Source organism: Gopherus evgoodei, chromosome 2 (assembly GCF_007399415.2).
Source record: "Gopherus evgoodei ecotype Sinaloan lineage chromosome 2, rGopEvg1_v1.p, whole genome shotgun sequence".
Taxonomy (NCBI): domain Eukaryota; kingdom Metazoa; phylum Chordata; order Testudines; family Testudinidae; genus Gopherus; species Gopherus evgoodei.
This window is the reverse complement of record NC_044323.1, coordinates 117,640,257-117,666,369: the sequence shown is the minus strand read 5'-3', so window position 1 is coordinate 117,666,369 and position 26,113 is coordinate 117,640,257. Positions and strand designations below refer to the sequence as shown.

General features: G+C 41.1%; 1 protein-coding gene across 2 annotated transcripts in view; it reads right to left on the bottom strand.

The window, feature by feature from the left end:
• The window catches only part of NR4A3 (nuclear receptor subfamily 4 group A member 3), a 32,011-nt gene extending 6,110 nt beyond the window's left edge, over positions 1-25,901 (bottom strand). The window contains exons 1-7 of one of the 2 annotated variants that reach the window (XM_030551573.1): positions 25,819-25,901; positions 22,605-22,754; positions 18,938-19,830; positions 16,171-16,300; positions 15,087-15,259; positions 6,793-6,992; positions 5,410-5,588 (exon numbers count right to left, since the gene is read on the bottom strand). In XM_030551573.1, the coding sequence (XP_030407433.1) occupies positions 5,410-5,588; positions 6,793-6,992; positions 15,087-15,259; positions 16,171-16,300; positions 18,938-19,828 (1,573 nt within the window). In that variant the 5' untranslated portion in view covers positions 19,829-19,830; positions 22,605-22,754; positions 25,819-25,901. Of the gene's footprint in view, positions 1-5,409; positions 5,589-6,792; positions 6,993-15,086; positions 15,260-16,170; positions 16,301-18,937; positions 19,831-22,604; positions 22,755-25,818 lie in introns of those variants that run through there. The other variant, XM_030551575.1, reaches the window with a different exon arrangement.
• Positions 25,902-26,113: the final 212 nt, after the last annotated feature.

Here is a 26,113-nt window from a genome sequence, read left to right as displayed (position 1 = left end):
AATTAAATAAAGGACCAGATTATTTTCTTCAGCATAAAAAGCCATGGAATGAAACTATCCACTTGAAAATCTCCATAAGGAATTCTTCATGAAAATCAATTCACACTGTCCCACTGGAGGGGAGCGATTTGGTCCCCACTCACCCAAAAGCCACCCCTGAACCTGGTGAGTCTATGGGAAGCCAAGGCCAGACACACCCCATCTGCTCATTCACCCCACCCTTAGCAGCATGCTTCCAGTTAATTGCTTGAGAAGGTATCTATTTAATAAACCTTCACTGTTTATTATTTACTGTTCCATTTAGGCAGTGTGTGTAGTAAGGGTATTCTTTGATCTATTAGTTTATTACATCTCTGAAGTCACTGAAAAGCACTTTTCTGACAGCATTCAAGTGACTCCAAGTAGAAGGAGATAAATCTTGCTTGTTTTACCCATGCATGTCCTCCCACTGGGTCAGATTAAGACCTGGAGCCCACTATGCTGCCATTGACTCAAATGGGAGTAGGAGCAGGCCTTTGGTGTAAGCAGGTGCAACTACACTGAAGTCAATGGAGTTGTAATCATTGCTGTTGGATCTCAGTTAGGCCTGTTCTTTTCAGTGGCAGTACACATGTGAATAACGAGGGCAGGATTTGCCCTGAGAAGGACAGCTAGTCAAAAAATTGGTTGTCACTAAATAATGGAGGAGGTGCACAAATACTGTTGTACGCACACCTCCTTACAGTAGCAGTGAAGCAGGTGCAGGGCAGGTGAAAAGTAAGATTTTTCTGCTTTGTGAACCACTCCCTGATTAATTAGCCTCTCACCCACTTTTGCAACAAAAATGGTATCTCATGGCAGGGGTGCCCTCCATAAACCTGAAGAAAATGACTCATCATCAGGAGTCTTTCAGAAATGCGGCATCTAGACCCCCGCAAAGTCAGCAGTTAATCCTGAGAAATTTGAACACAGACAGTTTTTCACACCCTTCTTCACCCCAGATGATCTCTATGTGATTCCTGGCTATAAATCTGCTGAAGGTCACACTTCTGCAGGAAGAAAATGAAAGACCAGAGCAAAGTTCCAGGCTTAGCGTGCCTACCCTCCCTAACTCCAGACAGTGTTGGAGTATAGCAGGATTGGACCGATCCATTGACGCAGGCCTACCTCTCTAGAAAACACCGCCCCCTGCAAATATGCAAGGGATTTTTAGGTTCTGTATTTAAGTCAATCTGGGTCTTGTTTAATTAATTCCTATTCACCAGAGATGTATTAATATCCTGGATGCAACTGTCTATGTCCCAGATTCAGGAAGGGCCTCCTAGCCAATTATATTGAAAATTGAGGTCTTTCCGAGTTTCAGTATAATTATCTGATTTCCTCTTCCCTTTTTACAAGCCCTTCCTCTTCCAAAATCGAAAGAAATTCTGGACTTCACTGCCTCTGTGCTTTCCATGTTGGCACTGTTTTACTTCAGCATCTTCTGGTTCTTTAGACCTTTGGATTCCACATTTCAAGATCTCTAGCGTAAGTGATCCAAAAAAATAGAACAGCAGAGAATTCATTTCTTGCTCTCATGGGGATGTGGGAAGAACGTCTTGCACTGTTTTCTAATTACTCTCTCCTGGCTGCTGCTCAAAGCAGTGCTGACGTGCTCTGGAGGAAGATGTGTCTAGCCCTGCCTAACTAACTGAAGGAAGTAAAAAGGAGAACAGAGACAGAGAGAGGAAGATCCTAGAGGCACACCTTAGATAAAAAGGGCCTACGATGGTATTGTGGCATTTTGAGTTAACTGTTTGCAACCCACCTTCATCAAACCAGATGTCAGTTCTTCTAATCTGGGTGAAGGCTAATACTATAACCATATGACCTGTCACAAGGGATCTATTGAGTCTGCAGCACACTGTCTTATATTCCGCATCAAAGCCCAGAACATCAAATAAACAGAAAAAAAAAAGACTTTTACATTAATAACATAATGGGCCTTTTTAATTAATTAAAAACTTCTCTCTCTTTAGTCTTTTTCTGTATATTTCATGCTGCTGCATACCTTTCAATTTATCTCTGTACTTAGTATTGACAATATATTTACAACACCCTTCAAATTGTTTGTAGTCCCAGTGTGACATTACACAAATTATTTAATGAGTCAATTTACATATTTGTAAATAATGTGCCTATAACCATAAGTTCCATCTTGTCAATATGCTTTCACCCACACTGGGCATAGATTGGGGGAAGAGGGTGGGACATGGAGCATCACAAAAATTGTCAGCTGAGAGTGGTTTGGCTGGGATAGGTAGAAGGATGGCTGAGGGTGCTCGCACAGGCACTGGAGAGTATCTAGAGATACTGAGTAGAAGGATGCATGTCTGGAAGGTGTTGGGGTGGTTGGGTACTGTAGGGTGTCTGGGAGTGCTGGGGTGGGTGGGTGGCTGGATGTCTGGAAGGTAACTGGGTATTGGCTGTCTGTTGGGAGAAACTGGGGAGGTAGCTTGAAGCTAGGTGAGTGTAGCTGAATACTATGTTCAGGTTTCTGAGGACAGCACTGGGGTCCGCCCCCCTTTTATGCATGCATGCTGCTGCTGCTGCAGCTGGCTGCTCCTCCCCCCAATCCAGCAGGGGAGGAGCAGAGAGGCTGCCAGCAGAGCAGGAGCTTGAGCATTCTCGAGTGGCTGGGAGGAGCAGCTGCAGTCCATTCATTCAGATCCACTGAATGCATGATCTCTCAGCTGGGCTACAGGAATGTGTGATGCTGCTTCAGTGCAGTGAGGCCAGGGGGAGCAGCTGCAGGATTTGACAGCCTGGTGTGAAGTTGTTGCTGGTATATTTCTGGGGAAAGTTGGAGTGAGAGAGTTTTCTGGCTTCGGGAGAGTGAAATGGTCCAGGTTAAATTTTACTGTGGGGAAGGCAGGGTTTAGCAGCACAGAAGAGTAAAACCAGATGGATTGGGCTGGGCAGCTGAGAAAGGAGAATGGTATTCAATAGGATTTGGGGCTGGGGGAGACGAGGGACTTGACCACTAGGAGCACAGGAAGTGGGGATGGGGAGAGAGAAGGAAAATCTCTTTTAGCCCCAGTACTGGCTTTTACTCTCCTCTTTCCTTGTCCCTTCACAGGAGAGAGGAGTTAGTTCTCTCAACCCTCCAGCCCCCCACTACGTCCCTTCCTCTCTCGTGCTCCCAGCACCCTACTGACTACCATACTACTCCCCCCAACCCCCAAGAGCACTGGCCTTTGTTTGATTCATGAAGAGCACTCCTGAGGTCAGGCAGAACAAGCAGAGCATCACTCTCAGAAACCCTTCTGTTTACTTAGATACATGGTGCAGGGACTGTTTCTGAGGTTGGTGCTGCCTGAGACCAGTATATGCAGTGGCTACTGAGGCTATAGGGGAAAGCCAGGAAGTGATTCTCCATGAACAAATCCCACAACAAAGAGTATTCCCACAACCAGAACATTCTCCAGATTATAATCATTTCCCCATTATGCTATCACTGAGAAATAATAAGAATAAAGATAACCAACACTGTTTATGCTGCTCAAACAGTATTTTGTGCTGTTCCTTCCACTACAATCATCTCTCTCTCTCGGGGCTTTCTATACCACTCATCATTTCATGGTAAATCCTTAAAAAACATATTAATGGAGATGTGCCAACATCGTAAGACAAAGGAATAAACAAAAATTTATATCAATTTCAAACTCCATTACAAATATAGGGGAAAAGAATATCAGTCTTTGACAAATACAGATACACAACATTGGTAGGGATAGAAATGTTATTTCTTCCTATTTAGAAGAAATGATTGCTTTGATTTGTCTGGAGGTTTTGAGAAAACTAACAAAATACAGCAAATATTTCTATACCGAAAGGGCTTTTATCACTGGAAAATGCAAGAAACATGGGAATGTATTAATTGAAAGTTATTCTCATTAAACATTTTATGTGCATCCAACTCACCCACAGGACAATCTTTACTTGTTTATGCCAGGGCAACTAAACGGTGTGAATGAGCAAGCATCATAATGATAAAACAGCGTTTGAGTACATGAGGAAGAACATATCACATGTTCACAGAAGTAGTTTGCACGAGGTTTTATTCCTTTAAGTAAATCCCTGAAATCTCCAGGAAAATAATTAGTAACAGGTCTCATAGTTAGAGATAAGGATGAAAAAAAAGTCAAGGACATTTTCTTCTTGCTGTAACAATTCACTCATTTTGGGCCTGGTTCTTACATGAATGTAAAGCAAAGTGACCTTACTGAGTTATTCTGCATGTACACATGTTGTAAATGAGATCAGAATCTGGCACTTATTGTACCTGCTTAATCATGGGAAAATTAGTATAAATTGATTTAAAAAATAAGAAAATATTTTTAATAGGAAACCAATAGTGAAGCTAAAACTAGTATGTATTAAATCATCCCCAAACACAGGAGGGAAAAGTACCCTAGAAACTCTGAAGATGAAATCCTGATACCATTGAAGACAATGTGAATTTTGCCCTTGACTTCAATGCAGCCAGGATTTCACCTCAGGTCTCCAGAGAATCATCTCATCCAGGGTGAAAGAATGATGCCACTTGCAGGGGGCTGGGAGTAGATCTTACAACTTTGTAGATGCCCTGAGATCTGTGAGGAAATAAATTTCCATTTCTGTGGATCTCAGGGCATCTTTTTAAAGATTCAGACCCTCTCCACCTTGGAGCCATGTTACAACGAAGCACTGTATCACCACAGAAGACCCAGCTGCATCTGTACATTATCATCCTCTCTGAGAGGGGTTAAACAGAAAGACAGGAAGTGAATGCCACTCTAAGTAACATTAACGCCTGCTGTATTTCTACAAGATTGTCAGGGACATCTGCCTCCAGCTCTCTCCACTTCAGCCTGCTATGCCCCCCAAATCACAAAGCCTCAGGTCCGCAATGTTTAAATGGAAGGGCTTCTGCAGTCTCAGGAAGAGAGTAATTATGCTTTACAGGTTACAATGCCCCCATTCTCTGCTTACTAGAGAGATGTGGTAGGCATTTGTACTAGTTTCATCTCCTTTACCCTATGCAGCAGAGGGGTTGAAATGGTCTTATGTATACACAAATAATTCACTAACAGTATGCAGAAAAATTCCTATTGCATCCCTCGCCCCCCGTGCTATTTGATTTGAGATGTATTTCACCTTTTTAGAGAATGTTCCAAGAAAACATAAAACCCTGGAGAAAGGAGGAGTCATTCGGATTCCATTTTAATAGGTGTTTCCGTGAGTGAGTGAACACTATTGCCAGCCAGACTTTCAATATTGCCATTAGAAATGTTCAAAAATCAAGCTCACCTTATCTGGAATATAACAAAATCAACTCAAAGCACTCAGATCTATGCTAACAATACAGTGCTAGTATTTGAAGATTGCCGTTACCAAACGAGCACTTACCTGTAATCATACTTAGAGCTGATAAACATGCTAAGGCTGGGATATCAAGGTTAAGGCTCTGTAAATTTAATGAAAAGTCTTTAATTGACTCGAGCCACTCCCCAAATCCACGAAGGCACTGAAGTCTATGAAGCACAAGTCCATTGCAGAATACAAACTTATCTTCAGCAGTATCAGATCTTGAAAAAAAAATCATAAACACACATAATTTTACAAAAAGATGTACACACAAGACTGAAATGTGTATCATTTAATATCTAACACATAGTATTATGGGGCATATGTGGGCATTCATGTTTGACAATATGCTTCTTCCTGGGGGCAAAACTACAACAAACAAGCTTCTATGATTGCTTACTTTGTAGAGTTATAAGCCTGAGGTTAACTGTAGCATGGGCTGTAGACTGTCTAATTAGTTAAGATTTTGGATCCTGCCAAAGGCACAAGCAGCAGAGACATTTTACATTAAATACTGTATGTTTGAACCTAAGGAAGACAAAGCGTGTATGCTTTGAAATACAATCATAATGTGACTTGGAGAAAGCAGAGATTATTTTCACTTTGTAACCCTCAGTGTTTCCCCCCTTCCATTTCTCAAGTTGCAAAAACTGATGAAGACAAAACAATAGAAAATATATCAATGAATATACAGAAACACACAGAACATACTGTAATACTCAAGGCAGAAAATCTCTTATGTGAAAAATCTCCAGTATGTGTCAGACTACAACTAAACACTGAAAAGAATCCCTGTTAAAAAACAAACAACCACCCAAACAAACATAGTTCATCTTCACCCTAAGGAAACAGGGGCATAACTCAAAACTCCATTCTGGGATTTCCCTGTAACTATCTTAGGTACAATGTCTTAACTAGTGCCAGGCTGACGAATGGCACCTCACTCTATGAAATGACTTGGTATTAGGAAGAAAAACAATCTGAATAGGATTTTGAAGCCCCTTTATCCCCTTCCAAAACAGCATTTCAAGACATCTGTGTGAAAGGAAAAAAAACCCCAAATCAATGCATTACAAATGCTCTTCTACAGGTCATATAGGCAAGTACAAAACAGCCTCATTCGAAAGTAAATAAGCACAAATTATGATTAAAAGGAGAAAAGAAGATTTGGTAAATCCAATAAATGGAAGCACGTTAGTGAGAATAATATTATTCCATTTTTGTACATTATTTTCTTGTTTTTCCTCATTTGTATCACAAATTGAACACAGTATTTTGTGCCTTTTGTTGCTGTTTCTTTTTGGTTGTTTTCATAAATGACAAAAGTAAAGCTATCGCTCTACTTATCCTTTAAAAAAAAAAGTTGAAATTCACAGTTTTTCACATCAATTTAATATGGGATTATTTTCAATCACAAGTAATTACCTGATGGAGAGTCTTAGTACAAAAAGCTCCAAAAAAGCTGATTCTATGAGTAATGTCTGATCTTCCTTTGGGAGATCAGTAAATCCTGGAATTTTTTCTGCCCAACCCCTGGATATGTCAATGGAGGCAGTCAGAAGATTATAGAACTGTTGCACATGTTCTGCATCTGTGCCTGCAGCAGCCTGGTCAGTGGAACAGTACTAAAATGAAAGCCACAGAAAGTAATATTATGCATTTTTAAAGAATGCCACAATACATACAATGCTGTCTGCTCAACAGTGTTTTTCCAGTGAGTCCCTCAACGACAAAGACAGTAAGTTATTTTATCCAAGGGATAATAAGCAGTTAAATATGAATGTAATACCTATATGTGTGTGTGTGCATGAGGGTGTGTGTGTGTGTGTGTGTTTACTGTTAATATAGGCAGCTCTTGTACATATGGGTTTTACTTTTAATATAGGTAGCTCGAATATCTGTAACTATATGCATTTATAGTAGGACTGTCAATTAATCACAGTTAAGTCACGCGATTAACTCAAAAAAATTAATCGTGATAAAAAAATCGTGATTAATCACACTGTTAAGCAATAGAATACCAACTGACATTTATTAAATATTTTGGATGTTTTTCTACATTTTCAAATATATCAATTTCAATTACAATACAGAATACAAAGTATACAGTGCTCACTTTATATTATTTTTTACAAATATTTGCACCATAAAAATGATAAACAAAAGAAATAGTATTTTTCAATTCACCTCATACAAGTACCGGAGTTCAATCTCTTTATCATGAAAGTGCAAGTTAAAAAATGTAGAGTTTTTTGTTACATAACAGCATTCAAAAACAAACCAATGTAAAACTTTAGAGCCTACAAGACCACTCAGTCCTATTTTTTGTTCAGCCAGTCACTAAGAGAAACAAGTTTGTTTACATTTACGGGAGATAATGCTGCCCACTTCTTAATTACAATGTCACCTGAAAGTGAGAACAGGTGTTCGCATGGCACTGTTGTAGCCGGCATCGCAAGATATTTACGTGCCAGATGCGCTAAAGATTCATATGCCTCTTCGTGCTTCGGCCATTGTTCCAGAGGACATACTTCCATGCTGATGATGCTTGTTAAAAGAATAATGCATTAATTAAATTTGTGACTGAACTCCTAGGGGGAGAATTGTATGTCCCCGGCTGTTTTACCCGCATTCTGCCATATATTTCATGTTATAGCAGTCTTGGATGATGACCCAGCACGTTGTTCGTTTTAAGAACACTTTCACTGCAAATTTGTCAAAATGCAAAGAAGATTCCAATGTGAAATTTTTAAGATAGCTACAGCACTCGACCCAAGATTTAAGAATCTGAAGTGCCTTCCAAAATCTGAGAGGGACAAGGTGTGGCACATGCTTTCAGAAATCTTAAAAGAGCAAGACTCTGATGCAGAAACTACAGAACCCAAACCACCAAAAAAGAAAATCACCTTCTGCTGGTGGCATTTGACTCAGATGATGAAAATGAGCATGCGTTGGTCTGCACTGCTTTGGATCGTTATTGAGCAAAACCCATCATCAGCATGGATGCATGTCCTCTGGAATGGTGGTTGAAACAGGAAGGGACATATGAGTCTTTAGCACATTTGGTGCGTAAATATCTTGCAACACTAGCTACAACACTGCCATGAGACCACCTGTTATCAGTTTCAGGTCACATTGTAAACAAGAAGCATGCAGCATTATCTCCTGCAAATGTAAACAAACTTGTTTATCTGAGCAATTGGCTGAACAAGAAGTAGGACTTCGTGAACTTGTAGGCTCTAAAGTTTTACATTGTTTTATTTTTGAATGCAGGGTTTTTTTGTATATAATTCTACATTTGTAAGCTCAACTTTAATGATAAAGAGATTGCACTACAGTACTTGTAGTAAGTGAATTGAAAAATACTACTACTTTTGTTTTTTACAGTGCAAATATTTCTAATAAATAAATATAAACTGAGCACTGTACACTTTGTATTCTGTGTTGTAAGTGAAATCAGTATATTTGAAAATGTAGAAAATATCCAAAAATATTTAAGTAAATGGTATTCAATCACAATTAATTTTTTTAATCACATGACTAATCGTGATTAATTTTTTTAATCACTTGACAGCCCTAATTTATAGAAATCAGGCATTTTATAAATAACCAAAGTTGGCCTTTATCCATATGCTGTTAGTCAACAAAACTAGAAATCTGGTGGCTAGGATAACTTTTAAAACTGGAAGGATACAAGAATTCTATTTAATGTATCACAATTTTTGAATTTCCCATTGATGAATTTGGCTCAGTGTATTTATTGTAAATGCAGATTTCCTTCAGAGCCTCTCAAATCACTATCTCACCATGCGAGAGGCATGTGGGATAAATCTCTTTTGTTATCTGACACATTTAGCATCAATTCATTTGAATAAAAAATTGGTTCCAAGTAAAATAACTGGCCAAAATGACCTCATCATCTGAACTGAACAATTTTTAGGTTTAGGTAAAGAATGTATCATCTTGTTGACACGACCAACCATTCTAACAGCCTCAGCTTCCTTAACTTTCCCATGATCTGCCAATAGACTGCAGCTCCTTACCCGCTACCAGTTCCAACTTCCTCACTACTGGATCCCTGTCACTTCTGAATTCAAATCTTATGCCCAGGGTGTAAGCCTGGCCCTACTCTCTCCATGACATGGAGCACAGCCAGAGTGGTGTGGCCCAGCCTATTTCTGTGTCTGAGAAGTGCTGCTGGTTTCCTGAGTGGGGAGAAATGGACTTGGAATTTACTCCATGGCTGTAACAACTTTCTCTCCACTAGGCCCTTCGGAGTAATTTCTGGGAGGGATTTAGTGCAAACAGTATCTCCCTGGGTACTCCACCAAAAGATGTCCACAGTTGACAGAGAGCTGCTCTTCAAAGAGCACTCTCAACTGGCAGCTAGAGACAGAGCCCATTGACTTGAAGAGTCCATTGATAACATGATCAAGGGGGGACAAGGTGGGAGGGGAAAGACCCCCAGCCTCCCTCAATAACAACAGGAATGTTTCTGGGGACTTTGGAGCCCTTACTACTGCCACCTCAAGCCCCTGCAGATCTGATTGAGGCTGTTACTGCATCCTCAAGCTCTTCCTCTGTGGAGGAGAGGGGGAGGGAAGGTGCAAAGAGGAACTCTGGAGTGGGTAGCTCTTGTTCACTTCTGGTGTAGAATGAGTAGGATGAATGGTCTCAGAATCATGGATATGTTGGAGATACACAAGAAGTGACACTAGAAGCCCTACATAACTTTGGCCACATCTGAAGTATCTCTGCTGGCGCTAAGTAATTCCTGTCTGCTCAACTCTGCATTAGCTGCAGGGCCATTTCTCGTCCTGTGCTCCCATTTCCTTCCCCACAGATAAAAGCACGTGATCCCTCTGATGAAGTTTGTATGGGGAAAAATCCTGCCCCTGCAGTTATGGAGGGTCGCATGACACTGAACCAGTGCAGTTCCACTGCAAACAGGAAGATGCAGGGCTGGGGACAGGACAGGGGCTATGCAGGGCGTGCACACTGCATTGTTACACAAGTCCTTGGTCCTCCCCCCATGAAGAGGGGTGGGGTTGCACAAGCGGCTATTCAAACCACTGGAAGCAATAACCTTTGTGGAGTGGCTGTGGAGCTTCTCCAAGGCCTGGAGCGGGCTAGGATGATTTCACCACCACCACCACCGGCCCCCTGTGCATCTGCCCAGTACTTGGCCTATATACTCAAGATTAGGTGCTGGGATTTGGATTTGCCCCAAGGTTAGCAGGGCAACTTAATCTTGCTCGTATGTGACACTGGAATTCAAGGAGCATGTGCTGCACAGACCATCAGTTCCCAGACTCCTGTTTTACATGCTACTCTGACTATGCAGAGGCGTGGTGGTGGCTATCTGATGCCATGGGGGCATACCACCTCTAGGCATGCCATCTAACTCCTGCGTGCTGTCAGCCTGTTTGCTAGTTATTACAAAACTCATCTGTCCAACATAAACAACAATGTACATCTATCTATAATTTTGGCCATATAGCAGGATACCTGTTTAGTAGGTTACGTGGTGAGGTCACAAGTGATTAGAAAATAAGAAGGCTCCAGTGCAACTGAACAACCTCCACAAATTCCCAAAGGCAAAATGTGGGCAGGGGAATTGACCCGGGCAGTTACTCTAGACTCCTAGGAAATCTGGCTGCACTTAGATACGCTGGCAGCCAACTCCCTCCAAAGTGCTGCATGACAGCATGCATTTCTGGATGTTCTTTGTCACGGCGACTGAGTAACTAAAACATCTCTCCTCCCCCAAGGTCAGCTCCTGCCTCCAAGGCCTTTACAAGCAGGGGACCCACTGTGCGTGGATCTTCCCATCCCATGCAGAAATTTTGGAGGGTAGCAACTTTTGTGGTACCCCCTATATCCACACAATGTGAGGGAATGGGTATGGGGCAGGGAACAGGTGGACCTGATTTGGGAGAGGGCAAGCACCCATCAGCCCCACACAAATTGCTCGGAAAAGGTAATATACCTCCAGGCTGTATTAACTTTTCTGCAGAGCTCCATACTGGGGAGCTCCATGGCCAGGGAACTCCAGAGCCAATGTGGAGGAGATGCAGAACTCTATGATCTGCTCGGCCCTAGGGAGACCCACTTGGTTGTGCAGGGGTTGAACTGTGGCACATTCACTCTATGAGGGGAAAACAGAATGATCTGAGGAAATTTTCTGCCCCTTCTACAAGTATTTCTGAGGCAGGACGTGCTCTGAGTCACAGAAATCAGCAAAAAGAAAAAAAATGTATGCTCTAAAGTCATCCCATGTGTAGCTCATCTGAAGTTAATAGGGATAAATCTGGACCAGTATTTTTAAAGGACTCTTTGAACACATTAAATTGACCTATAATGGCAGCAACAACATGGAATGTTACCATTTTCTATCTCTAAGTGAACATTTCTGTATTACATTATAGAAGCAGGTTTATTCAATTGAATATATGTTTAATAACTTTATATATTTCTTAGATTTGTTTTGGTAATTCTAGTAGCTCAATCCAGCCCATAGGAGCATGATAAGCAGAATGACAGAAACAGTATTTCCTGCCTTTGAACTGTTAGTCACTGCTAGGGTATGTCATTCATTGCTAGAAAGCCTCACATTTTACCAAAAATAGATGAGGAAACCAACTGAGGCCAAATTCTATAGTCCTGGATTACGCACAAATCATTCCCTGTACTTGGAAAAACCAACCATCACCCCATAGGAAAGGGCTGGTGTTTACTTCACTCCTGCACAAAACAACCAGCAAGCCTGGCCTTAGTCAACGGGCCATTAGAGAGAAGGGGGAGCACCCTGCACTACATGAGACACCACCACAAAACTGGAGGCACTTCGGGAGAAAAACAGAAGAGGAGACCTTCTCCTGGGCCCCAGGACATGGCTCCTTTATGAATGGAGCTATCCAAGAAACCCTGCCTGTGGCTGCTGTGAAGATTTTCCCCAAGAGAAGCTCCTATGTACAGCAGCATTATTTTATGTAGGATATGAAAGTCTGATGCTGCGTAAAGTGGCCATACACCCCTGTTCCACCCCTTCCTGCTTATGTCAGACCTCCTGAAGCTTGCATAGTTACAAAAACATGGAGGAGGCTCCCTTAGATTTCAAGGGGAGGAGCAATGATACTCTAAGTGCTCCTATTTCTGCATTGTGACCCTGGCATTTGCTTAAATTCTGGCCTCTATAAATACAGCAGGTTTTATTATAAATACAGATTACTGCCCCATTCTGCCCTTAATCAGGCAAAATTCTTACTGAAGTTGATGGGAATGCTGCCTGAATAAGGAGTGCTAGATTTGGGGCTTAATTCTCTTGTTGCTTACACAGTACAAGTCTGAACTTCATGGAATTACAACAGTGAAACAGGTGTGAGACAGAATATGGCCCTTGGCCTTTAATAAGTTATAAAACAATCTTCCTAGTAATTGTTTCTGAAACCAGATATCTAAATATTCTGTTACTGTGGGCTCTGAAATGAAGAGTAGCAATGTTCTGAATAAAAATAAGATTTGATTTGACATTCCAGGGTTACATGATTATTTGGATTTTCTTTGTACAATGTACCGATTCTTTTTTTTTTTTTTTAAATAAATCCTGTATTGAGGTTTATATTACTATTTTTTTATGGCAGGCAAGACAATATTATTATATTACAGTATGCTAGAAATTTGAAACATTAAGGCCCCATTCCTGCAATGTATTGTGTGTGGGTTCCCCTCCATCCAGGCATAGGGTTCAACCGCATGCAATGCATTGCAGAATCAGTATCTTACTGAACACACTTATAATTACTCTGCTCAGCAACAGAATTCATGAAAGTGGTTTTGTAAGTACATGTTTTTACTACATATACCATTCCACTAATATCAGTTGATGTACAGTTTTCATTTTGTTCACTCTAAGTCCTTAAAAAATACGCAGAAAATTTACAAAGATATGATTCATTAATTTATGTTAGGAGGCTTAAAAAGAGGTTTTCACGACTACTAAGCACAACCAACTATTATATTCTACTCTAAAGTAAAATTAGGGTGCCAAATCCTACCAACAACCAATCAGACACAATAGAATCTTTTAGTTATGAAGCACAAACTAATTCAACGTCAACAATGCAGTTTTCCTTAGGCTTCCAATGAAATTGTAAACAATCATAAAAAATATTAACCACTTAGATCTATGCGCTATTTTTGTATGAAGTGAAATAGTCATTTTAGGCTAAAAAAAAAAAATCACATAAAAATACACAATTTTCATTGGATTTTTGCCAATGTCAAAAACCTATACATATATCAGTATATATCCAGGGGCTCAATCCTGCATATAGACATCTGGGTAACTTTACTCACATAAATAATTCCATTTAATTCAGTAGGACTACGTATATCAATAATGTTACTCACATGCATAAATGTTTGTAGGTTCAGGCCCTAAAGTGTTTTGGGAAAGTTAAAATAAATGAAAATATACCTAATGCATTCTCCCATTAAAAATCATCAGACAAAAATATAAATTGAGTGCTTAATAAACATAGCAAAAATAAATAAATAAAAAATCTATAGGTAACTATAGATTAGCCTGTAGAAAAGCAGCTATAATGTGCCTATAATTATTAAAGCATGTCAATATAATTACAAATAAATAGAAAGGTTAAATCTATCTATATCTTCTTAATAGCAAATGAGAAATTGGATGCATAGAGTGACGTTGTTTTGATACAGAGTCAAACCAGTCTCATATTTAGTAAAATTTAATAAAAATAAAGGGATTTGTTCATGATTTTCCATATACGTATTTTTTTCTTTCCTTGTTTTGGAATTTCAGTAATATATTTTAATTACTGCAGGTATGCTATAGTCTATTTTCTGCAATAGATAACAAAATATCTCATCAATATTTAAATAAAATAAATATATAAAAATAAGGTTACCAAAACATCAACAATATATGAGAATTCTTTGCTTTTTCAATTATTTTTTCAGTTTGATTTAAAGAACTATTCAACAGAATTGGATTAATAAATAAAATAATAATAATAATAATAACAATAATAATAATAATACCTAGCTCTTATATAGCGCTTTTCATCAGTAGGTCTCAAAGCACATTACAAAGGAGATCAGTATCATTATAATTTATTCCTTAAACCTAACATTCATGCTGTATTATGCAATGGTCCAATCCTGCTCCCACTGAAAACAATGGCAAAACTCCCATTGATTTTAACTGGAGCAGAACCGGATGCCTCTTTGTTTCAACAAGCAGGTATAATTTCTCATAACCCATCCATCTGAATATGAAAAAAGCAGTTAGGTTTTCCAAACTGGAAATTAAGGCCCCAATGCCACAACTGACTGAACAGGAGCACATCCCGGAGTCTGCCCCGAGTCCTGTTGAAGTCAATGGGGGCTCTGTGCACAGTCTGTTGCAGGATCAGTGCCCTATTTACCTATGCATACTTGCTTTCGCACACCTGTGGGGAGTACTGCAGATAGTCTCGTGTCTTAAACGCTGTATCACAATTGATAGAGGCTAAAATTAGTTTCCAGTGTAACTCCATTTAAGTCACTGTCGACACACCAGGGATAGCGCCCTGAGTCAGTTATTACTTTATCTAAATTGTACAGTTTTCTTTCATGTCAATATACTGATTAAATTTTAAAAAATACAATTTAGTAATTATTTCTATGCAAAAAATCATAAAACATACTCTGGAATAATCAAGCTCTCGAGGTGTGGAGTCAGTTAAAGCGCGGACCAGGGCATTCATCATACTGATTGGAGGAGAAGGTGGGGAGGGCTGGGAAGGTTCCTGCTGTAAAGGGCTCTTTGGTTTGGAAGGCAGCCGACCTCTTCTCCCTTTCAGGCTATCAGTACGGACAACTGATTAAAGAAGAACAAAAATCAGTCCACAAAGACATCACCAAAAAGCTACAACCACAAATGAGCACCAGGTTAGTTCTTAATTATGATTAGTCCAGCAAAAACCATAATATGCTTCCATTTAAATAGATAGATAGATAGATAGATCACTGCCATCCTTAATTGCAGAGATATAAGTGAATATTATAAAACAGTGTGAAGCTCAGACTTGTAGCCAGCAATGTTACATCTGAACAGCACCCTTTTATGTAACCCCAGTTCTGTCCCTGTAAGTTTTTTTACACACACACATACACAAATACAAACTCTAATAATAATATTAATAATGTACATTTAAGCCTTACTGCAGAATTCTTAGCTTCCTAAAAACACTTCACATGCTATGGGCCTAATTCTGAAAATGCTTACGCATGTGAGTACTCCCATCAGTGGGACTACTCACATACTTATGCATTTGCAATATTGAGGCCTATGCATTCAATCCTGGCTCCATTACAATCAATGGCAAACCTTATATTTAATTCTCTGAGAACAGACCAGCGCCCTATGTAAAGGTACACAGGACACAAAGTAATGCAGCCCCTCTATGAGGTGGCAGCCAACTGCAGTACAGCACACTGTACAGCAGGAAAGGGAGGAGAAACTTTGGCCAGGGTCACTGGTAGAAAATCTTTCTCTGATGACCTTGCTGTTCTTGAATCTATGGTTCCAGAGAATCTAGATATTAGAAACCTAATGCCTGGGGAAGAAAACCAACAACTTACATATATTGCATATACCCACACTTTGTAGGTAAGTAAACTAGAAAGCCTATCATTATAAAATTCCTAATAAAAATTAAATCTATATATTTTAACATAAGCAAATATAATATTCAGATATTTGTGATTATGATAGCACGTGTTCCTTACCTTCTTTAACCATGCCGACACTGAGACACTTTTGAAAGCGGCAGTACTGGCATCTGTTACGACGTCTCTTATCCACTGGACAGTTTTTATTTGCCAAACAAACATATTTTGCATTTTTCTGAACTGTTCTCTGAGAAAATGCAACACAGAAATAGTCAACTGATAGCTTCTTGAATGAGCTAGGACCTGACAAGATGTATTTTAATTACAATGTGAAAAGCGACAGTGCAATTTGTATAATTAGATAAAATTAATTTCCTAAACACTAGCCTGCAGGAAAAACAGTTTTATTGGTGTTAGCTGCTGACAATGAAAATTGTCTAGGATTGTTCTGAAGCAAGTCTCAGGAGACAGCCAACTTTGAATGATAAAATCATATCTGAAATTACCAGGTCATCGCATCTACCTTTGGGGATTAGATTATCTCCGCTTTCAATATCCCTTTGGGAACAATTTTCTACTTGGTTCATTCCCCTGATTATTACTGACCTTATTAAAATAGAATCAAAATGATCTGGTATGTACTTCTCTTGCTATCACTGTTGTTAGTCAAATATCACAATAACTGGTTTTGCTAGCCATTAAAATCAGTACAGATGAAATCAAAACTACAAAAACCAAACCAACCAACCCCCCCAACCTTTCACAATTTAGCTAACTCTCATGGAAAAATAACTTATTTTGGAGAAAATGAATGGAGTTATATTGTATTGACACTTGCTTAGCTTTAAAACAAATGTTTGGTGAGGATGCTGGCCAATTTATTTTTCAAATCTTACATTTATATTCTAACAAATAATTTTGAAAACTATCAAATAATTTATTTTTATAAAATCTGAATTAAGACTAGAAAAAGAATAAAGCAGGTATTGGTACAAACAGTGCAATGTGTTTTAATATTTAAAATCAATGCTATTTCAGTAAATAACTCAGTTTAACCACAGATGAGCTTTTAATAGCAAAGACTTAAAAGCAACAACAGTAAAACTCATAATTACTGTGACATTATAAACTGAATCTTTCATCAATATGAAATTATGTAGAAAAATATTATTTCTTTCACATTTGTGTTCCTTAAAAAACAAGATCAAAATTAATAAAAATAAGAAACACATCAAATGCACCGCTTAAACTGCAAATTGCATCTTAGACTTGGAAAATCATTTTGTAAATTTATGGCCCAATCCTGCTCCCATATAAGTTCACAGCAGTTTGCTATTGACTTCCATAGGAGCAGGAACTTAATAACTACTTTTCCCAGATGATTTTTGGTACTTATTCTAATTATGTTTAAACAACTAAGAGTTTTAATAGATATGTGTATTTTTACCATATTATAAAAGTATTATAATTGAGTAATGTTACTAGTAGTAAGTGCAATAAAAAATTATTTAAACTTCCTATCAAAGCCAATGCAAAAACTCCCATTAACTTCAACAGGAGCAGGTCTCTGATCTTTACAGAAAGAAATTGACTAAATCAAATCTTCAACCTTGATACTAATAAATCAAGCCCTAAGATCTACCCCAAGCTCTACATTTAAACATGCCATTTGTAAGAGTAAACTGAAACCTTACATATGATGTGTAAAAAACAAAAACAAGTACTAAAACCTAGCATTAAAAACAAACAAACAAATACATAAATTCAGAAAGCATAAGCAGAAAGTTTCTTCACAGTTAATGCATTATGTATTACCTGTCCCCAGAACCTTCTCAGTTAGTCTCAGAACTAATACTGAGGCACTGTATAGTGCTTAGTCATTGCACTACTTAATACCTTTCACAGATCAGAATTCACTGGTTTCTAAACAAAACAGTTGTAGTCAAGCAGCAACTTCCTAGCATGACAAATGTTCTGTTTTATAACATACATTGACTCAATTGCCTCCTTGGCATGTCCTTAAATCTACATTTCTTTGTATTACCCTATGGAGGGAGATTACACTTTTCACTGTTACTGCTATCTGAATTATCGGGTGACTATCAGGACGTCTGTATTTCATGCCTTGTTTTAAAAATATTTATATTAGTCTGAATGACTCAGTGAAGTCCAGTTTGTTGAGAGCAAAATAAATGCAGCTAGATTTATTTCAAGAGAAGCTCCTGAAACAGTTGTCCTGTATTTCACAGAAAGACATTATGGGCCAGACACTGGGCTGGTGTACATCAGGTGAGCTCCATTGTTTCAGCTGACTAAGGCCTTGTCTAAAAAGTGTGTTAGTCCACACCAGAGCAGTGTAAATTCTAGTGCACCCTAGCATGCTGCACTTTGACTGGCACATGCGGACTCTGCTGGCGCCCACTCACTGTCCCATAGCATGCATTCTTAGTACTTTTTGAAAAGGCTGGGATTACATTAACGCACACTAAGGAACTTTTAGTGCACGGCAGCAGGGTCCCACAGGCCAGTTAGTGCATGACACATACTACTGTGCACTAGAATTTACACTCCTTTGGTGCAGACTAACATACCATGTAGCCTCATCCTGAGATTCTGGCTAAGAACTAGCCCAATCTCTACACTACATCCTCTGGAGGATATGATTTGGCTTTGTATGAATAGTCAGCTGGTGTCTACCTTCCCCCACCAGACTACCCAGATGTTGTGTTTTCACTCTAATATACACTTTGCTCACAGAATCATCCTAACTTTTCTGGGTGAATTGATCAGCATAACAACAACTGAAGCAGTCAATGGTTAGCGGGAATGGTGTGGGGATGACTTGGGATGGGGGTTGGCGTGTGTAAGTATATGTGGTTCTCACCTTAAAGAAGCCCTTGCAGCCCTCGCACGTCCGTACCCCATAGTGTTGGCAGGCAGCATTGTCCCCGCACACAGCACAAGTGCCTTCTCCAGATGAGGAGCTCCTGCTGGGCGGGGAAGGCAGGCCACTGCTGCTGCCACTGCTCTCACCCAAGAGGCTGGAAGTGGCTGCATTGAGGCCCAGTGGCGAGAAGGCTAAGGCGGCTGCTCTTTTGGCCAGGGGGAGGCCATAAGGATGGTTCTCCATTGCGGCTTGACCGGCAGTGGGTCTGTCAGATCCCAGAGGCAGGCTCAGGGCAGCAGGGTCATAGCACATATGGGCACCAGCTGCAGGCGTGTGGGGTGGCGAGTGCTTGAAGTGGAAGAGGGGGAAGCGGGTGGGCACAGTCTTCATAGGGGCAGAGTCCATCAAGTGGCTGGGGGCCATGCAGGTCTGTGCAGGCTGCAGCGGATGTGGAGGTTCGTCCCACATGGAGGCCTGGTGAGAAGGGAATACAGGGGTGGTGGGCGTGGAAGGCGGGGACTGCTTGAAGTACATGGAGGTGCTGGGCATCCCTTCGTCTGTGGAGGGGGGCAGTGAGGAGTGGTAACTATGTAGCCTGCTGTCTTCCATTTTTATGAGGGGCCTCTGGCTGGAGGAGGCAGATTGCATTTGGTACAGGCAGGAGGGCTTGAGCTCATAGCTGCCAGAGTAACCCTCCATGAAGGTGCTAAAGCTGGGCAGGGAGGTGGTGGCGGTGGCAGTGATCTCGGTGCTGCTCAGGTCCATGGTCAGTTTGGTGTAGTCAGGATTCATGATCTCCGAGCTGTACTCTGAGCCATATGCGTAAGTCTGAGCTGCATAACTCGAACCAGGAGGTGAAGGGCTATACTGGGCTTGCACACAGGGCATATCTGCAAGGGCAAACGGGGCCGTTAGCAACAACAACAAACAACAACCACGATGCTGCGGCTGCAGCTTCGGGTCATCACTTACAACTCTCTTCACCTTTTATGGTGATTTCCTGCATTTCATGGAGTGAAATTGGACACCCACTGCCAGAATGTGGGAGTTATAAATTTCCTCTGAGTACTCAGTATTTGGGAAGAAATATAGATTAGATGCATATGGGGCCACATTCTGCTGTCAGTTACATTGGTTGAAATCACTGGAGTTGACCCAAATTTACACTGGTGTAAGTGAGAGCAGAAGTTGGCCCTAACTGCCCTAGATCTGCTGCCTAATAGCCAGAGATGTCAATGAGAATTAAACAAGAAGCATGAAAACAGTATATGAATACATGCAATTATGCCATAACATTTTCATAATGGAAAAACCACACTATCACAGTCTATTCTATTATATTTTTATATATATATATCAAAGACACAACTGAAATCACTGTATCTGTTATACTATATTTCTGATCAGATCATAATTAAGGGTGATATCTTGCCATTGGCTTTTAAGAACTCCCCATTATAGGGAGGACTGCTAAAAAAGATGGCACAATAGACCCTAACATTTTTTAAAACGTAAAGGCAAAAGTGCACTGTATTTCTGTCCTGATTGTTATAGGAGATCTAGGCTGAAGTTGATACTAGTTCTGTATTTTTTTTTCCATTGCATCATGAAAGTAAATCTAGTTCACTCATAGCTAAAATGATGACTCTAGTAACACAAAGAGTTGATTTCTTTATTTATCTTCCACTTCTCCATTCTTCACTTTATTGCTCATAGGACATTACAGATCCAATATAGCAATCTTTATGAGGTTTGCCTGCGTAAGCACTACAGGTTTCAAGCCCAGTATTTGTGATCAAAGCTAGAGACAGTCATTCAGTTTCACTTTAAACAAAATATACATCTTATTATTAGTTAGTGAAAATGCTTTCACATGAAAAACCTGAGAAAGTAAAGAAGTATTACTACCCTTGGAGGAAATATATTTCAAAATTAGGCCTAGTTTATCTCTTTATAACCAGCATAATTCATATTCCAAAGGCATTGGATAATGATACATACAAACATTTCTTAAGTTTAGAGATAGCTGTTCTTCCTAGATATTTTAAGAAGACTCTTTACTTTGGTTTCTTAAAACATTTACAAAAAACTCTCACAAATCAAATTAATTTCTATTAAATAAATCTGTATTCCTAATTTGTACAGAAACACATTTAAATTAAGAATAGATTTTAATTATTGTATTTTCAGATCAGAAGAAAGACCAGCAATTTCAAGTTTTCAAGGAACTTTGTAAAAATGTGGGAGAAAATTACTGCTTTTGTTTCCTAAAATGAGTCTTTGAAGACTACTTTTACTTATATATCCAAAATCTTACCTCAAAAATCATATTTATTTTTATTTCTAAAATGTGCTTGCCAGTCTCTGGAAGCATACACACAACTGAACTAACACAAATTAAGAAAGAAAACTCAGTGTCAACTTGTAATATTATCAAACAAGGGAAGTTAAACAACTGGTTTTCCTAAATATGTTGATTATATGTTAATAGAGTAAAAGGAAATGAAACTCCTTCCATACACCTCCCATGAAAATTCATTGAGAAATGCAGTTTAACAAGCAGATAAATAATGTCACAAATTGACATGTTGACACAGAATCTTGTGAGGGAGAAGGATTTTCTGCCTGTGCTTAATAGGAGCAGGAGTTGATAAGACATGACCTGCTGTTCCTCTTCTCTTCAGCAAGGATATCTGCACTACTTAGTAGAACATGGCTATTTCACTTTAAGAAACTATTATGCTAAATTTGCTATAAGGGAATAGAAATCTGCATTAAACCCTATTTGAAGAAAAGGAAGAGGAAAGAATTATTAAGGTAAGGATCTATTCGGATCTGCAGAACTCCTCTTACTATATTGATTTCCAGTGTGATCTACTGAATAGTTCTAACCCCTGTTTTTTCTTTCTACTTTAAGCACTGGGATTAGTTTTTCCTCAAAAAATAAATAATGATGTGATAATTTAATAATTATTATTTCTTAACAAAAGGTGCTTAAAATAATCATGAGCTACATTTTAAAACGATGTATTAGCAAGACCAAGATAAATAAATACAAAATCTGGTTAGGAACATTTCAGAGGCACTAACCTTTCTCAAATCTTTGCAAGAATGTTACATGAGAATAGGAGTTAATGAAGTTCACAATAACATCCCACCCACTTGCTTTCAATTTTCTCTTTCAATTTTTACACATTGTTGGTTAGGGACTTCTAATTCCTATGGATTCAGTCATCACAGTAAAAGTTTTATTAAATACAGTCTCTGAATGACTATGAAATTAAATCGGGAACCAAATTCTGCTCGAAGATAAACTCCTTGCGCCCTGTTCAAAGCGGAATGGTACTTGCAAGAGCGAAATTTGGCCCTACAAGTTTGAAAATATTAAAACTGTTGATAGTATTTGCAAAACAATCTCGGCGTATTGGCAGGAGACTTTATTCTCCCACCGATTCCACTAATACCTGGTTGCTGGGAGAAGCCAATTGTCTGAATACTGCTCTCTGTTCCCCACGTGTAAACCCAGAATAACTCCACTAACTTCAAAGGAGCGACTCTGCATTTACACCGTGTACTTGGGGGCTGAATACGCAGTGTTAGGGCTCTGAGCGGGCAGTGGGCCCCCAGCCCTCGTGTGCTCGTTCGCCCGGGAAGTGTCTGTTACCTGGAGGGTATCTTGCTCGCTGAATGGTGGGGCTGGTTGTCTGGACGGCTGAGGTTGCAGGAGGAGGCGGAATGCGGGCCGGCTGGGACCGCTCTGCAGGGCCGGGTTTCGAGCCTGGACTCAGCGTGGGGCGCTCTTCCGACCCGGGCTCTGTCACACAGCAGGGAAAGAGAGAGGGCTGGAGTCACAACGTGGTCTGCACCCGATCGCGGCTGAGACCAGCAGCCAGGCACGGCGACTGGCCCAGGGACTCGGAGAGCCGGGCTGAAATGACGCCGTGGGACTGCAAACAAGCCGCAGACCCGGGGATGGGAGGGAGACATGTTCGGAAGGGAAAGCCACACCTCGGCCACCGGCAGCCCGGGCTAACAACGCGCTAACGTGGGAACTGGGAGGGGAGAGACAGATGCACAGTTCACCCCCCCCCCCACAACTTCCCCCAAACGGGCGAGGCGCTTCTCGTGTTCCTCAGAAAGCAGGTCGCAGCCTTTCCCCTAGAGGTTAGACAAACTCCAGCCCTAATGCTGCCACTCCCCCCTTCTCTCTCGCTCAGGACACCAGGGGAAGAGTCGGGAGATGCCACGGAAAGGAAGTTTACACACCTGTTTCAACTGCAGTGTTATGACAATATCGGGATCGGAGTGGGAGTAAAGCCAAGAAAGCAGGCTCCTTTCGCACAGAGAAGGGCGCCGTGGAAAATGTTTAGCAACTTTCCCTCTAAATTGCTTGGCCCTTTTGTCCCGCATGTGCGGGCATTTTCGGGGGTCAGCAGGAAGTTTAAATCCTGGTGGATCCAGGCCAGAGGACAGTTATGTCCGAGGCAGACAGAGTCTTGCTGTGAACTGAAAGGATTTCTTACACCCCAAGCTTGCCTTCCCTGTGCAGCCCCCGAAGGGTCTGCGCGCGCTCTCTCCCCGGGGGGGAGGTGGAGGAATCCCGGGGATCAGCCCCCAAACCTAGATCAGCACCAAAGCCAGCTTGTGTTCTCGACCTGCCCCAGAGCTCTGCCTCGGGCTTGCGGCGCCCCTCGCATACCGTATAAAAGCGATGCTTTAGTCTAGTCTGGGGTAAGAGACCCCCCAACGCGGCGGGCATCCAGTAACGACACCATTTTAAAGAAGTTCCTTTCCCTCTTCCGATGATATTCAGCACCTGAAGGGATCCACCACGTTTGCTGTCCTCGTACCTTACTGACAACCCCCCTGTCTCATTCAGCAAGTGCAGCCCTAAAACCCACTGCCTTTCTCCTGGCCCCCGAAGGCCCCGCCGCCTCTGCGTCCTTTTCTGCCCTCTCCCCTGGTGCTTTGCGATGGCTCATCTCTTACCTGGTTTGGCTTTTTCGCGCTTATTCTTGAAGCAAACATCTGCGTATCACAGGGGAGGCTTTGCATTTCGGCGGGGATGCACTAACATCGCCGCCAGTGTCAGGAGAGACACCCCGGTCCCCCAGCCCTTGCGTCTATTAGCGCGAGTCCTGGCCAGGAACTTTCGCCTACTTTTGCCATTATTCCCCGCGAAGCGCTCGGGGTGTCAAAGGCTCATCTGCTCATCTCCTCGGGTTTTTCATCCCTTTCTGCTCTTGCAAGGCCACTTCTCCCACTACACTGAGCGCCCCAGGGCTCCTCTCCTCCCCCAAAGCCGCCGGTTACCTAGAGACACTCTCTGCGCCTTCAAACATGCAACACTTCTCCGGACTGCAGCCGCTGAGCCAGGAGCTGTAAATTAGGAAGGAACAACTACCCTTGTCAAAGCGCCTTTCTTCCTCCTTACACTTTACATTCAGCCCCAAGTGACACCCCCTTACCCCCCGGTAATCTGAGGAGGAAACCGTGAAATGCTCCATTGTGATTGTGGCTCTTCAGTGGAGTTTCGAAATCTTCCTTTACCCCGGGAGGGACAGCGAAGGGGAAGCGTCACTGAATTAAAGTTTCAGCTGCATGTTGAGCAGCGGCTACTTTGTCATTTAATCGCTACGTAACTAGAACGCCAACCCACAGAACTCCAGCAAATAGCGCTCAACTTCAGTCAATTCCATCTCTGAGCGGCCCCGGCCGTTTTCTGTTTCTCAGCCTCCCGCTTTCACTGTGTTATCACTGAGACAAGAAGAATGTAACATACAACAGTCCCCACGGAGAAAAAAGAAAATGAATTGAAGAAGCTAATAAGGTGAAGCAGGCTGGAGAGAATCCCAGTGATTAATTCCCGAAATTTATTTGAAAGTGACTCTCGCAGGGTTTCCTCCCCCCCGAAAATAGCATGTTCTGTCCTCTATTTGAGAAAACGTTGAGAGTTAAATCCTTTAGCTCAAAATAGGGTGAAAACCAAACAACACTTCTCAACAATGTAAGTTAAAGTATTAAAGTTTAGACGATCCATATCGCCACCGTGACAGCGCAGTATCGCGATACTGCAGACCAACAGCTGTCCACAATATATCAAACTTGAATGCCTATTATACAGTATGTTATTGATTCTTTTAAAGACAGAAGCTGTTTCACAGTTATTACGAGAGACATTTATACAGCGAGTAAGGCAGCGAGTGAAATGCATGCAGCTCCTCTGTACTGTAACACACGTGCTGGGTCAGTACAGTATGTAATTACAATTTACGACCTCCAAAGGGAAAAGTGCAAATTTCTTAGGAGCATCTGCCAGGCAGACGTGCCTAGCAAAGATCCCACCTCATTTCATTACAATATGCCACATTCCAACAATTACCTCTTCGGCGAATTCTTCCAGCAGCCTCTGGTTTGTTCGCTCCTAAAGCGAGATCAGATCAACCTGCCCTGCTCCCTATTAAACAGTCCTAACTCGCACAAACAAAACCACTTATTTCCCAAGCACAGTTAAAGGAAGAGACAAATTACTGCCATTCTTCACCCGAGCTGCAAACTCCCCACCGCCGGCGGCAGCATCATTTCCATGACAACAACTAGCAGAAATACCTTAGTATCGGCTGAGGCTTCTATTCCACAAAACCAGCTCTCCTGTTTTAGGAGAGGAAAAGTCTCAGATAGGGGCTAACAGAACAGCATCAAATATATATCCACCCAGACAGAAAGGAGTAAAAGTTTCAGGTTACAGCCCCCAGCATGTTAGATTAGTAACACTGATGTTCATCACAAACAGTTGTCATTTCAAGAGCAATCTAACCGGCAGCACAACTTTTACCAAGTCCATCCACATTCTCTCTCTCCCATTCATATATACATACTTGATTGCTGTGGCGGTTCCGTCTTTACATCTAGTTTGTAAAAGCCTGTTTCCTTAAATTTGCATGTAGGCTCCGTCCAGTGGCAAAATTATAAAAGGCAAACCCAAGAGGTTCTTGGAGGCTGTATATCTGGAGGCTGCGTTATCCCGAGTCATGGGAAAGGATTACAGAAGCTTGAGAGACCAGGAGCTGAGAGCAGCCTGCTGCTGCTGGTGGTGCTCCGGAGTGGAGCGTGTGTGTGTGTGTGAGAGAGAGAGTGATGATCAGCCAGCTGCAGCAATGTGCCTTTGTTTAT